Here is a 20,000-nt window from a genome sequence, read left to right as displayed (position 1 = left end):
GTCACCTGTGACTTTAGAAGCGTAAGAATTTTAGCTCTTGAAAATTAATTTGCTGGCCTCATTTGGTGCAAAGTTTGGCAGGGAATTGGCTTTGTTCTTGAGTCACGTTCATGAAACACTTAGCGAAATAAGAGAATTCTCGGAGAAAAAAATCTTAGGTGCAGGTGTAGAGGGTAGAAGAGTTTCTCTCATATATTGTCATGTTTTTCGTAATGTTAAAAATGGACATTGTTTCTCAATTTACACTCTAGAACATTTTCTTATAGTCTTAATTTGAAATATCATTTCTATTATTACGTTCTATTAGGTTGTTTATTCTCGTTGTACTGGATATATATTTGATACATACATAAATTTTGTGACAAATTTTGCTTACTTAATGTTCATCCCTATTATTATTGTTGATTACAATAAAAACATTTTCTTGAATTTTATAATTATCCCATGTTGTCATTAATGATATAGAGTATACCAATTATATTTCCATATTTTCTTTTCTTCATCTAGATGTTTTCAACTTTTGTTGGCGCACCCGTGAATACTCCAAGGCATTTCCCAAGTATGCCCACCATCAGAACATCAAAGGAGCATCCCTAGAACGGCATTTTGACCTTCGAGAACCCTTTGACCTCGTCTGGGGGCATCCTTTGAGGGTCAAACTTAGGGCACGTTCTTGGGGTCGCTGCTACAGATTCGGCAGAGGCAGGAGTTGGAGGTCGTGCAGCACAGCAGGATGATGATCAGCAACAGGACGGCTGGGAGGGAAACGGATAAGAAAGGTCATCATGGGTCAATATAGGCTGGGGGGAAACGATAAGAAAGGTCATCATGAGTTATTATAGGCTGGGGGGGAAACGATAAGAAAGGTCATCATGGGCCAAAATAGGCTGGGGGGAAACAGATAAGAAAGGTCATCATGGGTCCATATAGGCTGGGGGAAACGATGAGAAAGGTCATCATGGGTTAATATAGGCTGGGGAAACATAATAAAGGTCATCATGGGTCCCTAGAGGCTGGGGGGAAAGATGAAAAAGGTCATCATGGGTCAATAAAGGCTGGGGGAAAGGCATAAGGCCATCATGGATCAGTATAGGCTGGGAGGGAAACATAAAGGTATGTGCCAATGTGGGTCGTGATGTTTTTCTAATATTTTTTTTTGTTTTGTTATAACCAATGAGGTTCTTATTCCAGGTATTAGAATTTAATGTACACCTTTGGAAATAAAATACAACCACGCACATACAGTTATACACAGCTGACTAGAAGACAGTAAATTATAAACAAATAAAAGAATATATAAGCCCAAACAGTCTTCCACACACACGCTAATAGACATGACATCCATTAAACACATTTTCCCCAAAATAAATTCCAGAAGTACCAAGCAAAATACCCACCACAGAAAGAAGGAATAGTGACCGTGAAGAAATAATTGTTGGTTTTGATCTTTATCTTATCTGCCTCGCTCTCTGCCAGGCTGACGTCACCTGGAAGAGAATGTTGTTAATTTCACAGGTTATGAGCTTTTAATGCCCTTCTTATGAGCGGTGTTCGCTGTACGCTTTAGAACACGTGCTATTCAGCTTAATTATGGATGTTGATTTAGAACGTTTACTAATGAACATAGCTGATGATGCAGAAAATGATTATCGTAAATGCGAATATTAATGTCGATGAAAACGACAAGCGTGAACACAATCTCTGAGGTAGATTTGGACGGTTGCCATAAACGGAAACAAATATTTAGATGAGAACGTATACAATAAAGGCCACACACACACACACACACACACACGCGCACACGCACACGTACACACACACGTACACGTACACACACACACACTCACAGAGGCACACACGTACACACACACACATATATATACATATATATATATACACATATTTATATATATGCATATACATACATATGTATATATATGTATGTATATACACATATGTTTATACATACATATATATATATATATATATATATATATATATATATATATATATATATATATATATATATATGTTTATATTTATCATTTTCGCTAAACCTAATATGGATATTTCATTACCAATAATATAATATAATTATATATGTATAAATATGCATATATAATTTTATATATATATATATATATATATATATATATATATATATATATATATATATATATATATATATATATATATATATATATATATATATGGATATATATGTACATACATATACACATACATACATACAGGCACACACACACACACACACACACACACACACACACACACATATATATATATATATATATATATATATATATATATATATATATATATATATATATATATATATATATACTCACACACACATACACACGCATATATATATATATTCACACACACAGATTTACACAGACTGAATAGAATAGTTCATAAAAAATCTCCAAAGGAGTCCGACTGACCTCGCGAGATGTCTTCCGTGTCCCTCAGGATGTCACTGCCGTCGGCATCAGCTGTTGGAAGAATGACTTAATCGTGATGACAAAAGTTCAGATATCACTAAATCATAAGATTAACGTTTGTCAGAAACGGATTAAATGTATGCAGTGTGTACTTAATTAGGCTATATGTATGGTTGGTTTTACAAGATTTTTATTATTATGATTTTTATTTTTATTTTATTTCATTATTATTATTATTTTTTTTTTTTGCGCCGTTGACTTATCCTATTATAACACGGACGATAGCTTGTGAAATACATTGGAAAAAGTATATCTGTCAGCATTTGAACAAAATGAGGGTGAGAGTAAAGTTTGAAATTAACGTGGTATTACAAGGATTATGGCCGTAATGGAATTTTCCCTATAACCGTACATTACTTGTTGAAAAATATCCATTTCCATTTTCCAAAAAGTCTCTTCATTAATCAAGGCACCTTAATAAAAGACTATTAGACGATATATAATTGAACGACTTATGAGAACACATCTTGTTAGAAAATTTCGATGAACCTAATATGCATATTTCAATACCAATATTACAAAACAATAGAAACAAATATGGCATACTTTTAGTTACGGGGCTGATCAGCTGGCCACCACTCAGGTACTTCTCAGCTGAAAGCAAAGAAAAAAAACACAATTAAAAAATACTTAGTTATGATCACGAAACTTAATATCAATAGCGTAAAAGAAAGTATGAATGGAATATCTTCACACAACAGGAGGTGGTATTTAACCGGTTTCAAATCATGTATGTCTCATGAAGATAATTCGAGACCGGTTCAACACATCTCCTGCATTGTGAAGAGACTCATTCTCATTCATTCCTTTTCTACACTTGTCAGCATGAAAACACGTCGTCAAAATAACCATTCCAAGGCTACCCTTCAGCCACTCACCTGTTACCTCCTTTTTGGCGTCGAGCGTGAAACTGTCCAGCGTACTGACTGACGTGAGTGCGGTAGAAATCTCATTCGTCGTGCTCGTCGTGGCGGTGCTGTCTGCCTCCACGCTGGCTCGGACGACCACGCTCCCCGAGAGGAGCTCCATGACGACCACGTTGGCGACTGCCTTCACCTTCTCCTTAAGCGCCTTGAGGAGCTGGTTTAAGAGAGAGAGAGACTGAGTTTCAACTTTGGTAAATTTTAGGTTTCGGGTCGTTGAAACTTATTTGGTCAGGATCTTTTTCAATTATCTCTGACAAGAGGGCTATCTATTTTGGTAGCGTTGGTTAGTTAGTTTGTTGGTTAGCAGGATAACTCAAAAAGTTATGAACAGATTTCATGTGGATCCGAATCATGATCCGGATCCAAGATTTTTTTAATGATTTCATCAGTTACCCCTATTGCATTGCTTATAGGGGTAACTATTATTATAATCATTACGCCTATCACTTCCGCCAAGTAAGTTATATTTACGGACGCCACCAGAGAACTTGAGATTTTAATGTGATTCTTTATTGTGAATATTCTTATTGCATCAGTGACCCTTGGAGGAGGTATGCGCTCTGAATGCTACTGGTTATAATTTCTTTCCAAAGCGATTTGGAATTACTTGATATACCCTTCTGTATCTGGTCTGATGGCATCGTTTGTGATGTTACGTTTAGAGATGATTGTGGTACTAATCCACCGACAGTTTATAGGTCTTTGGACTTTTATGATGATGGTGAAATGCATTCGTGTAGAAAGTCTAAATAAGAATAAGGTAAATCAACTTGGAGATGCTTTTCAGAATGATATGGAAGTAGGATGAGCAGCATGATGCAAGAATTATATCAGTGCATTGCATCTGAAAATTGATTATGCTTTGAGAATGCGGTATAGTACGAAAGTGGGTTGTTTAAAGAACACATAGTTTAACTTAAACAAAGTAAATATCCAAAAATGAGGTAAATAAAATAAAATAAAATAAAACTTACCAATGGCTGAAAGGTGTTCTTGAAGTTCTTGAATGTGGTGGAGGTTGGGTCAGACATCGCCGTTTCGAACTGTCGGTTTGTGATCTTTACCTTGACACTGGACCAGCGGTTGCTCACAGTAAGGGCCGCAATTTTCACTATGGAGGAAATAGTGGAAAGGTAAAAAAGGACTGCACGAATTGGTTTGAAGGATATAATAATGACGGAAATTATATCAGTTCATTCATTGTCAATCTACATACTATTTGAGCTGATTCAAAATAAATTATGTATATATAAAAAAAAAAACGTTAAAATAAAATAGTTATGGGTGAATTTCAGGCGGTCCTTAATCATAGAAAACTTCTAGGCTTCAATTTCGACAGAAAATATATTTTAAGGCTAACTAATCAAATCTTGATGGAATTTTTTAGATAACTTACTTTTTCAGCGGAACGGGAAAAGCTGTTTGTAAATTACACAGAAATTCGAAATCACATTTTGTTCAAACAAACCAAGGGGATAAAAATAAAGAAAAAATAAATGAATAAAAAATTCCTGAAAGATGTTGCTCCACAGCCTTTAACAGTCACTTCAAACTTTGAACTTACGCGTGAAATCCAGATCCTGCATGTTCTGATTCTCCAACATGGAGTTCCTGAGGGCAGCCAGGTCGACGTTGGAGTTGGCGTTAGCAAGGTATTCTGCCCTGACTGTGGTGGCGTCTATCTGTATCACTCGCTTTAACTTCAAGTCTGAGGTGACTTTCGTGGTCTGGGAGGACGCCTTCACCAGGTTCGTGTACTGTGGGGAATTCTCGTTTGAAATTACCAGATTATTGGGTATTAGCGTGCTATCAATATATGTTGCATGTTGTAACATATGTTATATGATATATGCTTTACTATTATTTTACCCTGTACACTGCCCTCTCAAAGGGCTCCTTACAATACGAAACCCTCCAAAGAATAAAGATCCATTGCTCCATCAAAAAACAATGCCAAATATACATCGTGACTACTTCATCTTCTATGTTATATCCCCTATGTATGTACGCTATGTAGTAACGGCTGGAGTCGTACAGACAAATAAATAAAAACAAAAGGACTTGAAGATGATGGCGTCATGACTGTACGCTAATTAGAATTCGTTTGAATAAAACTTTTATGATAAATAAAAGTAATTGGTGATGAAAATAGGGAACAACGAGAGAATTAGTATTATGCTATAAACAATAAAATGGAAACGATCTTCATTTATCTTCAACTTAGGTCAGTAAAGCTTCATAAATAGGTATTCGACCTACAACGAAATTTATAACGTTGTAGGAATATCCAAAGTTTACGTAGAATTCTTTCAGATTTGTTAATCGTAAGAAACTCGTAAGATTGCGCTATTTAACTAACGAATTCATTATAAAAAGCTTTACCGTGGTTGCTGCATCTGTCAAGCTGGCATAACTAGTGGAGGTCTTTGTCAGGTAGTCGGTGACCTGAGTTGATGTTAGGCCTTTTAGCTTCACAGACATGAGCAGACCGGACCCTGAGAAGAGAAAGAAGAGAGAATTACATGTCGCGCGTGCATATGTATATACTCGTATAAACATGCACAAGTATACACACATACATACATATGTCCTTACGAAATGGTCACACTTTATTAAAAATGGAAATTTTACACATAAGGTATCCGTATATAAATGATTAACTTTTGATTGCCGTCATAATAATTACTTTTGTTTATATCACAACTTGCAAAATATTGTTAGAATCATTAAGTGTGCAAATAGTTCTCTGACTGTCCAAAACAACTGCGGAAGTGCGCGGCTGTGTATTTCATTGTTTCACGGAGGACTCTCAACTCACCGCTGACGCTCGTCTCGTCCACTTTCGCTTGATCTGGAAAAAAGGAAATAATTATTTATGCACAACCCTTCCTTCCTCGTCAGTTACCGCCCCTCCCCCAATAATTAACACATACCTTTAACGGGACATTTGTCTTTTTAAAGTTCTAGCTAAAAGAAAGTTTCGAGTCGTACCTGCCCTTCATTTAAGTCTGATTTCGTTACAGAAACGAACAATAAGATAACAAATGAGCAGTTTTATTATGTTTCACATGTAGTTAGTAGTTAGTAAACATCGACACCTCGATTTTGCTTGTCATTGATAAAGCGTAATACTAGATATAATTATATTGCTATGTATTAATATAATAACATAACTTGCACTCACCCAGTGTAGCAGCGGCGGTTGTGCTTGTATTTGTATTTGTGTTTGTATTTGTAGCCGTGTTTGTGTTTGTATTCGTATTTGTGTTTGTATTTGTATTACTCGATGTACCTCCTGAAGTCTGGGTGGTATCTGGAAAATAAGGAGTACAATAAACGAAAAAGTTATACTTGGCAACCGGACCAGGCGAAACGCCCAGCTAACCGTTTAACCGTCGTTGAATTCACGTGGTTCTTGGCTAGAGCTAATAGTGGAGTCCCATTCTGCGGCTAAAGTGAGAAGAACGGAATGCGGACATAGATTTTTGTAGTGGAATACACGAAGGCATTAATATCATAAGAAAAGTGGCAGGTGATGACATATTTACAAAACGGATTAAGATTATTACTTTTATGGAAGATTTCGAGTAGGCAAATATAAATGGTTTGAAAGACTAATGACTGTAAAGCGAGAAGTTTATGGCACGGAGAAACGGAAACACATTTATATATTTCTTACTTTCTAAAACACCTCATGCTTACCGATCGCAATTGGACCTGGGTATGAAATATATAACCAATGCTATGCTGATATACATTATATGTATTGAACTATCACTGCAAGCATCCGTCATGTTCTCTGAAAAATTTATCACCCTGAAAAAAGTCATACTATGTCATGCCAGCAGGTACTGTAGTGTGTACGAAAGATATATTGTGACTGTTGTGTACTGTGGTAAAATAGGTGGCAGTGGAAGCGATGGTAGTACTGCTGGGTATTGGTATTGAGTGATGTTAGTAACACGGTTTGTCCTGGTATCACAGCATGAAAACGCAAAGCCTGTTGAAGGAGGATCATATTGTAGGTAGTGTTAAACAATTTCCAGGTACTGCATAGGTTACATTTGGTGTCGTGATAAGCTTGATAATTGGTAATAGGGCATTAAGTGTTTTAGATGTAGGAATATATGGTTCGGCTGGTGGGTGTGTATGTGTTGTCATGGACTGGAAAACATAAGTAGTCCAGTTAGTGTTAACTTTCTGAAACTACATGTTATTGTGAAAGACTGTGCTGTTGGTGGTATGACTTTGGTTTTATCGGAACTGGAAGTGTCAGATTATGTGGTAGCTGCTGTATCTGAACCTGTGGCGGGTAAGATGAGAATTAGTGTTGGTTTATCGGTGATAATAGATACAGCATTCTTTGTACTGAAAGACACGAAGGCATAAAGTAAAAATAGCGGCAGGTGATGGTATATTTACGAGATGTAGGATTTTGAATATTACTTTTTTTGGAAGATTTCGAATAGGCAATTAGAAATGAGATGCAAGACTGAAAAGTAAGCTGAAATGATTCTATTAATAAACACGGACTTGAAACTCAAACCTTGGCATATCTTACTGGTCACAAAGCGACAATTTCATAGTACGGAGAAATATACAATTTTCACTCTCTGAAACACCTTATGCAATTGGACCTGGATATAAAAATAGATATAGAACCAGTGCTGCGGTGATACATCTTTTTTATGTATTGAACTATCACACTGCAAGGATCCTGAAAAAAATACAACCCTGAAAAAAAAAAAAAAATAACAGCATGTACTGCCAGCAAGTACTATAATGTGTGCAAATGATATGTGACGTGTATTGTCATGAAATAGGTGGCAATAAAAGCGGTGCTTGTATTGCTAGGTATTGGTATTGAGTGATGTTAGTAACACTGTCCTTGTATCACAATATTAAAATGTAAAGCCTGTTGTATAAGGATTATCAGGTGTTAAAAAGCTGCCAGATATTTTTGTGTTACATTTCGTGTGATAAATTGTGGACAACTGGTAATGGGACAGAATTTGAAGTGTTTTAGATGTAGGGAGATATGGTTCGGCTAAATGGTTGTGCAGGTCTTGTCATGGACTGTTAAACACAAGTTATCCAGTTACTGTAGTGTTGATTTAGTGAAAATACAGTTGTTAATGTGAAACTGCTGTTAGTTTTGAATCCCAGTAAGTGTCATGCGGTGCCACTCTAGTTTTACCGGAACTGGAAATGTCAGATGATGTGGTGGCTGCTGTATCTGAACCTGTGGCGGGGAAAATGGGAATTAGTGTTAGTTTACTGATGAAAGTTCTCGGAGGAAAACTAACAAAAATGCTATGTCACTGCTATGTATTAAAAAAAAATATATATATATATGTATATTATATATATATATATATATATATATATATATATATATATATATTTTAATATGATATTTTTTCTTTCTTGGGATAGCATGATAAATGTTAAGGACGGGCATAAACCATGATAAAGAAAACCCTACATACGTATATACCTGAAATATAATACGAGTTATCACAGGCACGTATTTGAAATTTTAATCTGATACACATATTGCCTGCTAACCGTTGCCACCCTTATGAAATTCTTAGCCAGATATGTGTTCCTCAGTGTCATGTAATACTAGATTCAAAGTCGGAATACGGAAGTACAACTTTCTTAAGCGCAAATAAAACAATCACTAACTGTACTCTCAACATCAGATCTATAAAGACAAAGGCAATATTATTACAAGCCACTAGTTTGATATGCAACATAATAATTGCAAATTTCAAGTCGAAAGGAAACACCAAAAGGTGTTCTTGGTTCGAGCTATTAGTGAAATTACATTCTGCGGCTGAAGTGTGAAGAACGGAATGCTGACATAGTTCTTTGTAGTGAAAGACACGAAAACGAAAATAAAGGAAAAAAAAGTGGCGGGTGATGACATAGACTATTACATTTATGGAAAAATTTAAATAGGCTAAAGCAGATTTGAAAGACCGAAAAGAAAGCTTAAATTGCTCCAAGAATAAACACGACTAGAAGCAAAACACTTGACATTTCTTCATGACCATAAAACGATAAGTTACGAAGAAAAGTAAACACATTTATATATTTTTTACAGTTTGAAGTACCTCATGCTTAACGTTCGCAATTGGACCTGGATATAAAAATGGTTATATAACCAATGTAATACTGATACACCTTTTTATGACACTGCAAGGAGAACCGTCATGTTCTCTGGAAATGTTATCGCCATGAAAAATATGTCCTTTACTGCCAGCAGGTACTGTAGTGTGTGCAAAAGATAACTTGTGACTGTTGTGTACTGTGATAAAATAGGTGGCAGTAGAAGTGGTGCTTGTGTTACTGGGTATTGGTACTGAGTGATGTTAGTAACACGGTTTGTCCTGGTATCACAGCATGAAAACGTAAAGCCTGTTGTATGAGGATCATATTGTAGGTTGTGTTCAAAATCTGCCAGGTATTGTATATATTACACTTGGTGTCGTGATAAATTGTGGATAATTTGTAATGGGGCAAAATTTGGTGTTGTAGGTGTAGGAAGATATGGTTCAGCTGGTGGGTGTGCAAGTGTTGTCATGAGTTGGAAAACACAAGATATCCAGTTATACATTCCTCATTTTCCGAAGCACCTCATGCATTTAGACCTGGATGTAAAAATGATTATAAAACCAGTGATACGCTGATACATCTTTTTATGTATTGAACTGTCACTGCAAGGATCCTGAAAAAAATATAACCCTGAAAAAAAAGTTTAATTAAATGTACTGCCAGCAGGTGCTGCAGTGTGTACAAACTTGTGACTGCAGTGTATTGTGAAGAAATAGGTGGCAGTGGAAGCTGTGTTTGTATTGCTGTGTATTGGTATTCGGTGATGTTAGTAACACGGTTTGTCTTGGTATCACAGCATGAAAACGTAAAGCCTGTTGTATGAGGATTATCAGGTTGTGTTAAAAAGCTGCCAGGTATTGTATATATTACACTTTGTGTCGTGATAAATTGTGGGTAATTTGTAATGGGCCAAAATTTGAAGTGTTTTAGGTGTAGGGAGATATGGTTCGGCTGGTGGGTGTGCAGGTGTTGTCATGGACTAGAAAACACAAGTAGTCCAATTATTGTAGAGTTGATTTTGTGAAAATGCAGATATCATTGTGAGACTGTGCTGTTGGTTTTGATTCCCAGTTCGTGTTATGCGGTATGACTTTGGTTTTACCGGAACTGGAAGTGTCAGATGATGTAGCTGCTGTGTCTGAACCTGTGGCGGGGAAGATGGGAATTAGTGTTGGTTTATCGATGATAAAGATAAAGAGTTCTTTGTACTAAAAGACTCAAATGCGTAAGCATAGTAAACAGAGTGGCAGGTGATATATTTACGAGACTAGGATTTTGATTATTACTTTTTACGGAAGATTTCAAATAGGCAAATCGAAATGATTTGAAGAGAAAGCTGAAATTGCTCCATTGATAAACACTAGAAACTGAAAAGTTTGCATTTCTTCATGGCCGCAAAACGATAAGGTCATGGATGAAAAAATGGTTATAGAACCAATGATACACTGATACACTATTTATGTCATACGACAAGGATCCTGAAAAAATATCACCTGAAATAAAACATTTTATAGTGTGTACTACCAGCAGGTACTGTAGTGTGTGCAAATGATAACTTCTGACTGTTGTGTACTGTGATGAAATAGGTGGCAATCGAAGCGGTGATTGTACTGCTGGGTATTGGTATTGAGTGATAGTAACACGGTTTGTCCTGGTATCACAGCATGAACATGTAAAGCCTGTTGTATAAGGATCATATTGAAGGTAGTGTTCAGAAGCTTCCAGGTCTTGTATATGTTACACTTGGTGTCGTGATAAGTTGTAGACAATTGGTAATGGGGCAAAATCTGGTGTTTTAGATGTAGAGAGATATGGTTCGGCTGGTGGGTGTGCAGGTGTTGCCATGGACTAGAAAACACAAGTAGTCCAGTCATCAGTGTTGATTTTGTAAAAATACAGATATTATTGTGAAAGACTTTGCTGTCGGTATTGATTCCCAGTTAGTGTCATGCGGTATGACTTTGGTTTTACCGGAACTGGAAGTGTCAGATGATGTGGTAGCTGCTGTGTCTGAACCTGTGGCGGGGAAAATGGGAATTAGTGTTAATTTACTGATGAAACTTCTCGGAAGAAAGAGACTGACAGAAACACAATGTTACTGCCATACATTTTGAAAGATTTACGTTTTTCTTTCCTGACATAGCATGATAAATGTTAAGGACGGGCTAAAAGAAAAACCTACATTATGTCTAGTACGAGTTATCATAGGCACGTATTTGAAATTTCAATCTGATACACTTATTGCCTGCGGACCGCTGCCACCCTTAAATTCTTAGCTAGATCTGTGTTCCTCAGTGTTAAATGTAATGCTAGATTCAAAGTCGGAATACGGAAGTACAACTTTCTTAAGCACAAATAAAACAATCACTAACTGTACTCTCAACATCAGATCTATAAAAACAAAGGGGATATCAGCCAGCAGGTTCTGTAGTGTGTGCAAATGAAAAAAAAAAAAAAAAAAAAAAAATTGTAATGAAATCGGTGGCAATAGAAGCGGTGCTTGTATTGCTGGGTATTGGTATTGAGTGATGTTAGTAGCACGGTTTGTCCTGGAATCACAACATGAAGACGTAAAGCAATTGTGGATTATTCGTGATGGGGCAGAATGTGAAGCGCGTTAGATGTAGGGAGATAGGATTCTGCTGGTGGGTGAGCAGCGTTTTCATGGACTGGAAAACAAGTAGTCCAGTTATTGTAGTTAATTTCGTGAAAGTACATGTTATTGTGAAATACATATATTGTGATTGTTGTGCATTGTGATGAAATAGGTGGCAATAGAAGCGGTGCTTGTACTGCTGGGTATTGGTACTGAGTGAAGTTAGTAACACGGTTTGTCCTGGTATCGCAGCATGAAAACGTAAAGCCTGTTGTATGAGGATCTATTGTAGGTAAAAAGCTACCAGATATTGCATATGTTATACTTGGTGTCGTGATGAGTTGTGGATAAGTGTTTTAGATGTAGGAAGATAAGGTTCGGCTGGTGGGTGTGCAGTAGTCGTTATTATAGTGTCGGAAATTATGTTATTGTGACACTGTGCTGTTGGTTTTGATTCGCAATTAGTGTCATAGTTTTACCGGAACTGGAAGTGTCAGATAATGTGGTAGCTCTTGTATTTGAACCTGTGGCGGGGAAGATATGAATTAGTGTTGGCATATTGGTAGTGAAACTTCACGGAAGAAAACAGACTAACAAATGTCATTACCATACATTTTAAAACATATTGGATTTTCTTTCGTGATATAAGCACATATTTGAAAATTTACTCTGATGTACATTTTGCCTGCGGACTGCTGTCTACGAAATTCTTAGCCTGATTTGTGTTGTTAATAATAATGAAAAAACAACAACAAATGTTCTCATAACATCAGAACTATGAAAAAGCAATATCGAGACGGATCTGTGGTTTGATATACTACATAATGTTCATTACAATTTCAAACCGAAATTTAAAAGCAAAAGGTGTTCTTGGCTAAAGCTAATAGTGGAGATACATTCTATGGCTTCTGTGTGAGTTCTTTGTAGTGACATACACGAAGGCGTATATAGCGTGAAAAGAGTGGCAGGTGATGGCATATTTGCAAGACTGTCGGAATAAGATTATTACTTTTATGGATTTCAAATAGGGAAACAGAAATGTTTTGAAAGACTGAAAAGAAAGCAGAAATTACACTAGAAGCCGAAAACTTTACATTTCTTCATGACCACAAAGCGAGTTCATGGCACGGAGAAATGTAAACACTCATTTATATATTTCTCACAGAGAAACACCTCATGCAATTGGACCTGAATGTGAAAATGGTTGTAGAACCAATGGTACACTGATACACCTTTTATGAATTGAACTATCACACTCTAAATCCTGTAAAAGTCATATGTACTGCCAGCAGGTACTGTAGTGTGTGCAAATGCTATATTGTAATGAAATAAGCGGCAATAGAAGTGGTGCTTGTATAGCTGGGTATTGGTAGTGAGTGATGTTCGTTTGTCCTGGTATCACAGCTTGGCAGTGAGGATTATCAGGTTGCGTTATAAAAATGCCAGGTATTGTATATGTTTCACTTGGTGTTGTGATAAATTGTGGAAAATTTGGAATGGGGCAGAATTTGAAGTGTTTTAGGTGTAGGGAGATATGGTTCGGCTGGTGGGTGTGCAGGTGTTGTCATGGACTGGAACACACGATTAGTCCAGTTATTGTAGTGTTGATTATGTGAAAATACAGATGTTATTGTGAAAGACTGTGCTGTCGGTATTGATTCCCAGTTAGTGTCATGCGGTATGACTTTGGTTTTACCGGAACTGGAAGTGTCAGATGATGTAGCTGTTGTGTCAGACCCTGTAGCGGGGAAGGTGGGAATTAGTGTTGGTTTATCGGTTATGAAATTTCTCGGAAGAAAACAAGACAACAAAAACACAATGTCACTGCCGTATATTTCTAAAGATATTAATTTTCTTCCCTGACATAGCATGCTAAATGTTGAAGGCGATCATAAACCATGTTAAAGAAGAAGCTACATTATGTACATATATATCTGAAATAAGTTATCCTAAGCACATATTTGAAATTGTACTCATGCACATTTTGCCTGCTGATCGCTGCCTACGAATTCTTAGCCTGATTTGTGTGCCTCAGTGTTAGATCTAATAACAGATTCAAAGTCTGAATACGGAAGTAAACTTCCTTAAGTACAGAAAATGTAGCGATTCGAATTTGTATATTTTCGATTTATTTGTACAGATTAATCTTAAAGAATAAATATATTTAGAAGAAAAACACTAATTGTACACTTTACTTCAGAACTATAGAGAAAAGGCAATATTGTGACAAGTCGCTAGCTTGATACAAAACAAAATTAAAAAGCAAAAGGTGTTCTTGGTTAGAGCTAATAGTGGAATTACATTCTACGGCTTATGTGTGAAGAACGGAATGCGGACATAGAATTCTTTGTACTGAAAAAGAAGAAAAAAAACAAACAAACATAAAGGTAAACCGTAAAAGAAGAGACTGTAGGATTAAGATTATTAGTTTTATGGAAGATTTCGAATAGGTAAAAAAAAATATATATATATTATATATATATATATATATATATATATATATATATATATATACATATACTAAAAAGAAAGCTGAAATTTCTCTAGACACTGAAAACTTTGCATTTTTCATGACCACAAAGCGAAAAGTTCATGGCACGGAGAAGGGTAAACACTCATATATTTCTAACAGTCTAAAACACTTCATGCTTAATGTTCGCAAGTGGACCTGGGTATAAAAATGGTTATGGACAAAGGCTACACAATAAACCTTTCATGTATTGAACTATCCCACTGCAAAGACCCGTCCTGTTCTCTGATAATGTTATCACCCAGAAAAGTTACAAGTACTACCAGCAGGTACTGTAGTGTGTGCAAACGATATATTGTGATGGAATAAGCGGCAGTAGAAGCGGTGCTTGTATTGCTGTGTTTTGGTATTCGGTGGTGTTAGTAACACGGTTTGTCTTGGTATCACAGCATGAAAACGTAAAGCATGCTGTATGAGAATTATATCATAGGTAGTGTTAAAAAGCTGCCAGGTATTGTAAATATTACACTTGGTGTCGTGAGAAGTTGTTGGTAATTGGTAACAGGGCAAAATCTGGTGTTTTAGATGTAGGGAGATATGGTTCGGCTGGTGAGTGCGCAGGCGTTGTCATGGACTGGAACACACGATTAGTCCAGTTATTATAGTATTTTAAATGCAGATGTCATTGTGAGACTGTGCTGTTGGTTATGATTCCCAGTTAGTGTCATGCGGAATGACTTTGGTTTTACCGGAACTGGAAGTGTCAGATGGTGTAGCTGCTGTGTTTGAACCTGTGGCGGGGAAGGTGGGAATTAGTGTTGGTTATCGGTTATGAAATTTATCGGAAGAAAACAGATAAAAACATATACTGTCACTGCCATACATTTTTAATGATAGGTTTTCTTTCTTGATATAACATGATAAATGTTAAGGACGAGCATAAACCTATCTATGTATATACCTGAAACATGATGTGAGTTATCATAAGCACAGATTAAAATTTTTACTCTGATACATAATGCCACTCCTACGAAATTAATGGCCTGATTTGTTCTTCAGTGCTAGATCTAATTATAGATTTAAACTCAGAATGCGGAAGTAAACCTTTCTTAAACACAAAGTAACAATTTATTCAAATTTGTATAATTACGATTTTCCTTAATAAAACGAAAAAGAAAAAAATGACTAACTCTTCTCTTAACATCAGAAGAAAAAGGCAATATCTAGACAAGTAGCTAAATTGATATACAAATTGATTAAAATTTCAAACATATATATATATATATATATATATATATATATATATATATATATATATATATAACAGGAAATCAGAGCTAAATGGAAGAGTATACCTGTGCAACGATGGAATCGGAGCCTGCGAAAAGAGTTACATAAAGATTATCCGAGGGAGAAAGGCTAGTATTACTCTTACATAAAGAGGCTAAAACTGAGAAATATACACTTTTTCGCGATCTTGATGTAACAAAACCATGACACAAGGATTTTCCAACACCTATTCGTAAATTAGCACTCTAATGTAATGTATATTGCCTTTAGTGTGTGCACTTGTTCCTGCAGTTAAACTGACACTGTAACCAGTGCTACACTGATGCACCTTTAAAGTGTTGATCTATTACACAGCAAGGGTGTACTGAGTTCTCACTATACAGCCTGACTTTCAGACTGATCTAACCATGAACACATCGGCCAAAACATGGTAAACTATGAAATACGACGACAATGATAATGGTCAAAATACCGTGTGTAAACGCCGAGTTCATGCTACCATAACATGTGCTGTAGCCAGGTAATGTTAATGTGCATGGCATGCGCTTTTGTCATGCACTTAGACCTGTAGTTATAAATGACAGTAACCAGTGTTGCACTGATACACCTTTTAAATGTTGAAATATCACACTTCAAGTGTTGAAATATCACTCTTTAAGGATGCAGCTTTCAGCTTTGCTCCTAGTTGGTTACTGACCTGAAAATGTTTTACAAAGTATGAAAACAAATAAATATGAATAAAATGCTGTTGCGTTCATCATAACATGTACAGGTCAAGGAAGCAGGTAAAACATATATAGCATCTTGTGCATTTGAAGAGTTGTGATTATGTATTGTGATGAAAGTGACAACAGAGGGAGTGCTGGTATCACTGGGTAATGTTGATACTAGTTAGTACTGGAGTCAGCAAGAAAAAAGAAAGCTGAAAGTATAAGGATGACCATAATGCAAGTAGTGTTACCATCATACGTACGCATGTAACAAACTTTCATGTATAGTTACAGTTGTTGTGATAAATTGTGGTTCATGGGCAATGGGGTAGAAATACACCTGTTTTACAGTTAGTAGAAGTGCAGGTGTTGTTATCGCAATAAACCGAAAATAACAAGTAGTCTGGTTCTTGTATAAAAGTGTAGTTTGTGGAAATACAGATGTTACTGAGATTGTGCAGATTATTTTACGCTCGTGTGACTGCCATGCAATATCACATGCTTTACCGGAATTGGAACTGTCAGAGGACGCGGTAGTTGCCGTGTTTGAATCTGTGGCGGGTAAGGTGTGGATTAGTAAGCGCGGCACCGGAGTTCAAAAACCTGATAAAACTTGCAAATCGGTTAATTGTTGGAACATTATTATTACGCTGCTTTGTTCTCAACGAAGGACTTAAATCCCACTGTTACAAGGGGTATAGAAGTCGCAGACCGCTAAAGATAAAGACAGATAAAGACTGCTGTCAGTAGAAAAGGAATCGTTAACATATAGGTTAGAAAATTTTCTCTCCAAATATTACTGTCACTATAACATTATACATTACATAATCACCGAATAATCTCTCTGACTATATGATTATAGTTGTAGCCTTAAGTTATTATACCTGTGACCAACAGGGCAATGCCGGGACACAGGCCAATTCTGTTATTTGCTGACCATTTCTATATATTTGCTAAACCTATTAATGAACAATAATTAACGTCAAATGTAAGTGTAATGTCAGTATATAAATCTTATAACTACCATCCGATCTGTGATTGTATACTTGAATAGGAAGATATTCATATATGTTAGAGCGTATACAAAGTTAAGACCTGTAAATAAATGTAGATTTTAGAGGATTACAGATAACCATTTCTAGAAGTGACTAGCAGTGAACGAAACATTATATTGTGAAAGTAAGGAGTATTTTACAGAATGTACAGGTTGTTTTTAAAACCCTTAACAGCGATGTGCCGAAAAAAGAGAAAACACAAATAAGAATAAACAAAAAAGATTAGAGACCATAATTGCGATGTGAAAGCCATAGGACAGGGGTTCCAAAGTGAGGGGCGAAGACTTTTGAGATCTGGACCACTAATAAGGTCGATGATATAAAACTGAAAATAAAACCAATGATTTCATTTTTTCTGAGCAGCGTGTGGAAGAGAAAGTCCTCTTTATAAATCAATATGTGGAAAAAAAAATGTTCTTTCTTCCTCATATCAAAGTTTAATCATTCCTTTGGTATGATTAAACTTTGGTTGACATTACCGCACATTTCAAGTAGCGGCGTGGCTTAACAGGCCGTGGCGAGTTGGGAACCACTGTCGTAAGATTGGTGTGATAAACGTAACATACTGTTATAGGATAGTATAATTGTTGAAAAATGCTCATTGTGCAAATGGTGTCGACCTTTCTGTGTTTATCATAATTAGTGTTCATGAGAGAATAGGAAAAATACGTTGTACTCATAGTGTTATAAACCCCTGTGAATATGTAAACTATATCGAAAAAATAGTAGTGCAGTGTCGATATTCATGTGTTCATAACAATTAGAATCTATAAACAATGATAAAAAAATAAACTGCTGCCTGTACATGCCCTTTCTAAAACAAGTTAAAAGATGGACTTTAAAAGTCCCATTCAAAAAGACCGCCAAAAAGCCCGAGAAAGTGCCTTACCGCTGTCAACTGTTCCCTGGGTGGTTGTTCCGCCCCCTGTGAAGAGTCAGATGCGGTTAACTGTGTGTGGAATCTGTATGCTTGGTACTGCAGACATGTATTATGAAAGAGTTTGCTCTTTCATTCAAGTAAAAAGTATTTTACTAGTGAATGTTGGTTTTTAAAAATATTTGAGAATATATACCAATCTTATACAACATATTATTATGAAACGATCGGGAATAAGAAATAGTAAGCAGGCATTAAATATGTTGGGGATGTAAGAAAAAATTATCTTGCAGCCAGAGAGAGAAAATCACTCAAAGAGTGGCTCAGAAGAAAAGTGTAATGATGTATGAATTTAGAGGATGCGCAGTATGGAAAATGTGACCTGTTCTGGCTCTTACTGGTGATCACTAGATAGCGTATATATTATTCATGTCATAAGATGTCATTTGATGGCCTGAGGTGATACTATAGTTGGCAGACATGCAACTTGCACCGACAGTAAATGCAGAAGACATCGCCCTTCAAAGTAACAGGAGTACAACACTATGCACATCTCAAACTATAACTCGGCCAAAGAATCGAGATCACTACACCAAAAATGAGCGAAACGTGTATCACTAAATCCACAGGAACAGAAATGATATTCAGCAACGTCCTAAAAGTACAAATACAAGTGAGTCACAGTAGGCTCTGAGAGACAGCAGAAGTACTGGAGGCAAGAAATCAATAGTGGCGGACACGAGGAAGCGTTCCTGCTCATATCATGGCGTCACATTACACTTATTGGACTTATCACTTGTGAGATCGTTTACTAACTTTGAGATTTCACTACCATCAACGCGACAGGCCAGGCAGAATCAGTGTAAACTCAGCTGAGGTATTTCGCTACCAATGTACAGAAACGGTGCGTCAACAAGAATTTAATTAAAAAAAGTACAACCTCTGGAACAGACTTTAGAGTGAACAAAGTGATGAGAGCTACAGATGCTCCCAAGTCCATAGAAGACCCCAGTAGCCAACACTGCAATAATTCTGTCATCAGCGGCACTTCAAACTGTTGAGAATAAACTGACATATCCAACGTAGATGCTATAAGATCGAACAACAGAGAATTGGACTATACTCCAAAAAGTATCAGATCTCTCCTTTGTCTAGAAACTCAATCGAGTTGCCTTTGCTAGCGAGTGTGCACTTGAGTCAAGTAGTAATGTGAAACCAGAAACTTCCAGTTATTGATTGAGAATACTACACTCAACACGACTGCAAACTTAACCTTTAAAGAAGGAGTCTCAGCTTCCAAAGGATTGCTTCATATGTGAACTAACAAAACTACGAAGCATCGAACGGAGTTGAACCACAAACGCCTCGTACAACTTTCGAAACCAACTATGCTCGTACGGGTCCTCAACGATCACTCAAGATTTGCAAGTC

General features: G+C 36.4%; 1 protein-coding gene across 4 annotated transcripts in view; it reads right to left on the bottom strand.

The window, feature by feature from the left end:
* LOC113826806 (serine-rich adhesin for platelets) overlaps positions 1 to 20,000 on the bottom strand; it is a 34,498-nt gene that overhangs the window by 679 nt on the left and 13,819 nt on the right. For 3 of the 4 annotated variants that reach the window (XM_070143236.1, XM_070143243.1, XM_070143248.1), the window contains 12 exons: positions 18,582 to 18,617; positions 17,145 to 17,189; positions 6,636 to 6,764; positions 6,270 to 6,302; positions 5,834 to 5,946; positions 5,016 to 5,208; positions 4,426 to 4,562; positions 3,404 to 3,605; positions 3,072 to 3,119; positions 2,466 to 2,516; positions 1,398 to 1,487; positions 1 to 755 (listed from right to left, as the gene is read on the bottom strand). The exon at positions 1 to 755 is cut by the window's left edge and continues 679 nt beyond it. In XM_070143236.1, coding sequence (XP_069999337.1) covers positions 661 to 755; positions 1,398 to 1,487; positions 2,466 to 2,516; positions 3,072 to 3,119; positions 3,404 to 3,605; positions 4,426 to 4,562; positions 5,016 to 5,208; positions 5,834 to 5,946; positions 6,270 to 6,302; positions 6,636 to 6,764; positions 17,145 to 17,189; positions 18,582 to 18,617 — 1,172 coding nt within the window. In that variant the 3' untranslated portion in view covers positions 1 to 660. The remainder of the gene's footprint in view (positions 756 to 1,397; positions 1,488 to 2,465; positions 2,517 to 3,071; positions 3,120 to 3,403; positions 3,606 to 4,425; positions 4,563 to 5,015; positions 5,209 to 5,833; positions 5,947 to 6,269; positions 6,303 to 6,635; positions 6,765 to 17,144; positions 17,190 to 18,581; positions 18,618 to 20,000) is intronic. The other variant, XM_070143252.1, reaches the window with a different exon arrangement.

This window comes from Penaeus vannamei, chromosome 3, assembly GCF_042767895.1.
Source record: "Penaeus vannamei isolate JL-2024 chromosome 3, ASM4276789v1, whole genome shotgun sequence".
Taxonomy (NCBI): domain Eukaryota; kingdom Metazoa; phylum Arthropoda; class Malacostraca; order Decapoda; family Penaeidae; genus Penaeus; species Penaeus vannamei.
The sequence above is the reverse complement of the archived record's forward strand: the minus strand, read 5'-3'. Positions and strand labels throughout refer to the sequence as shown.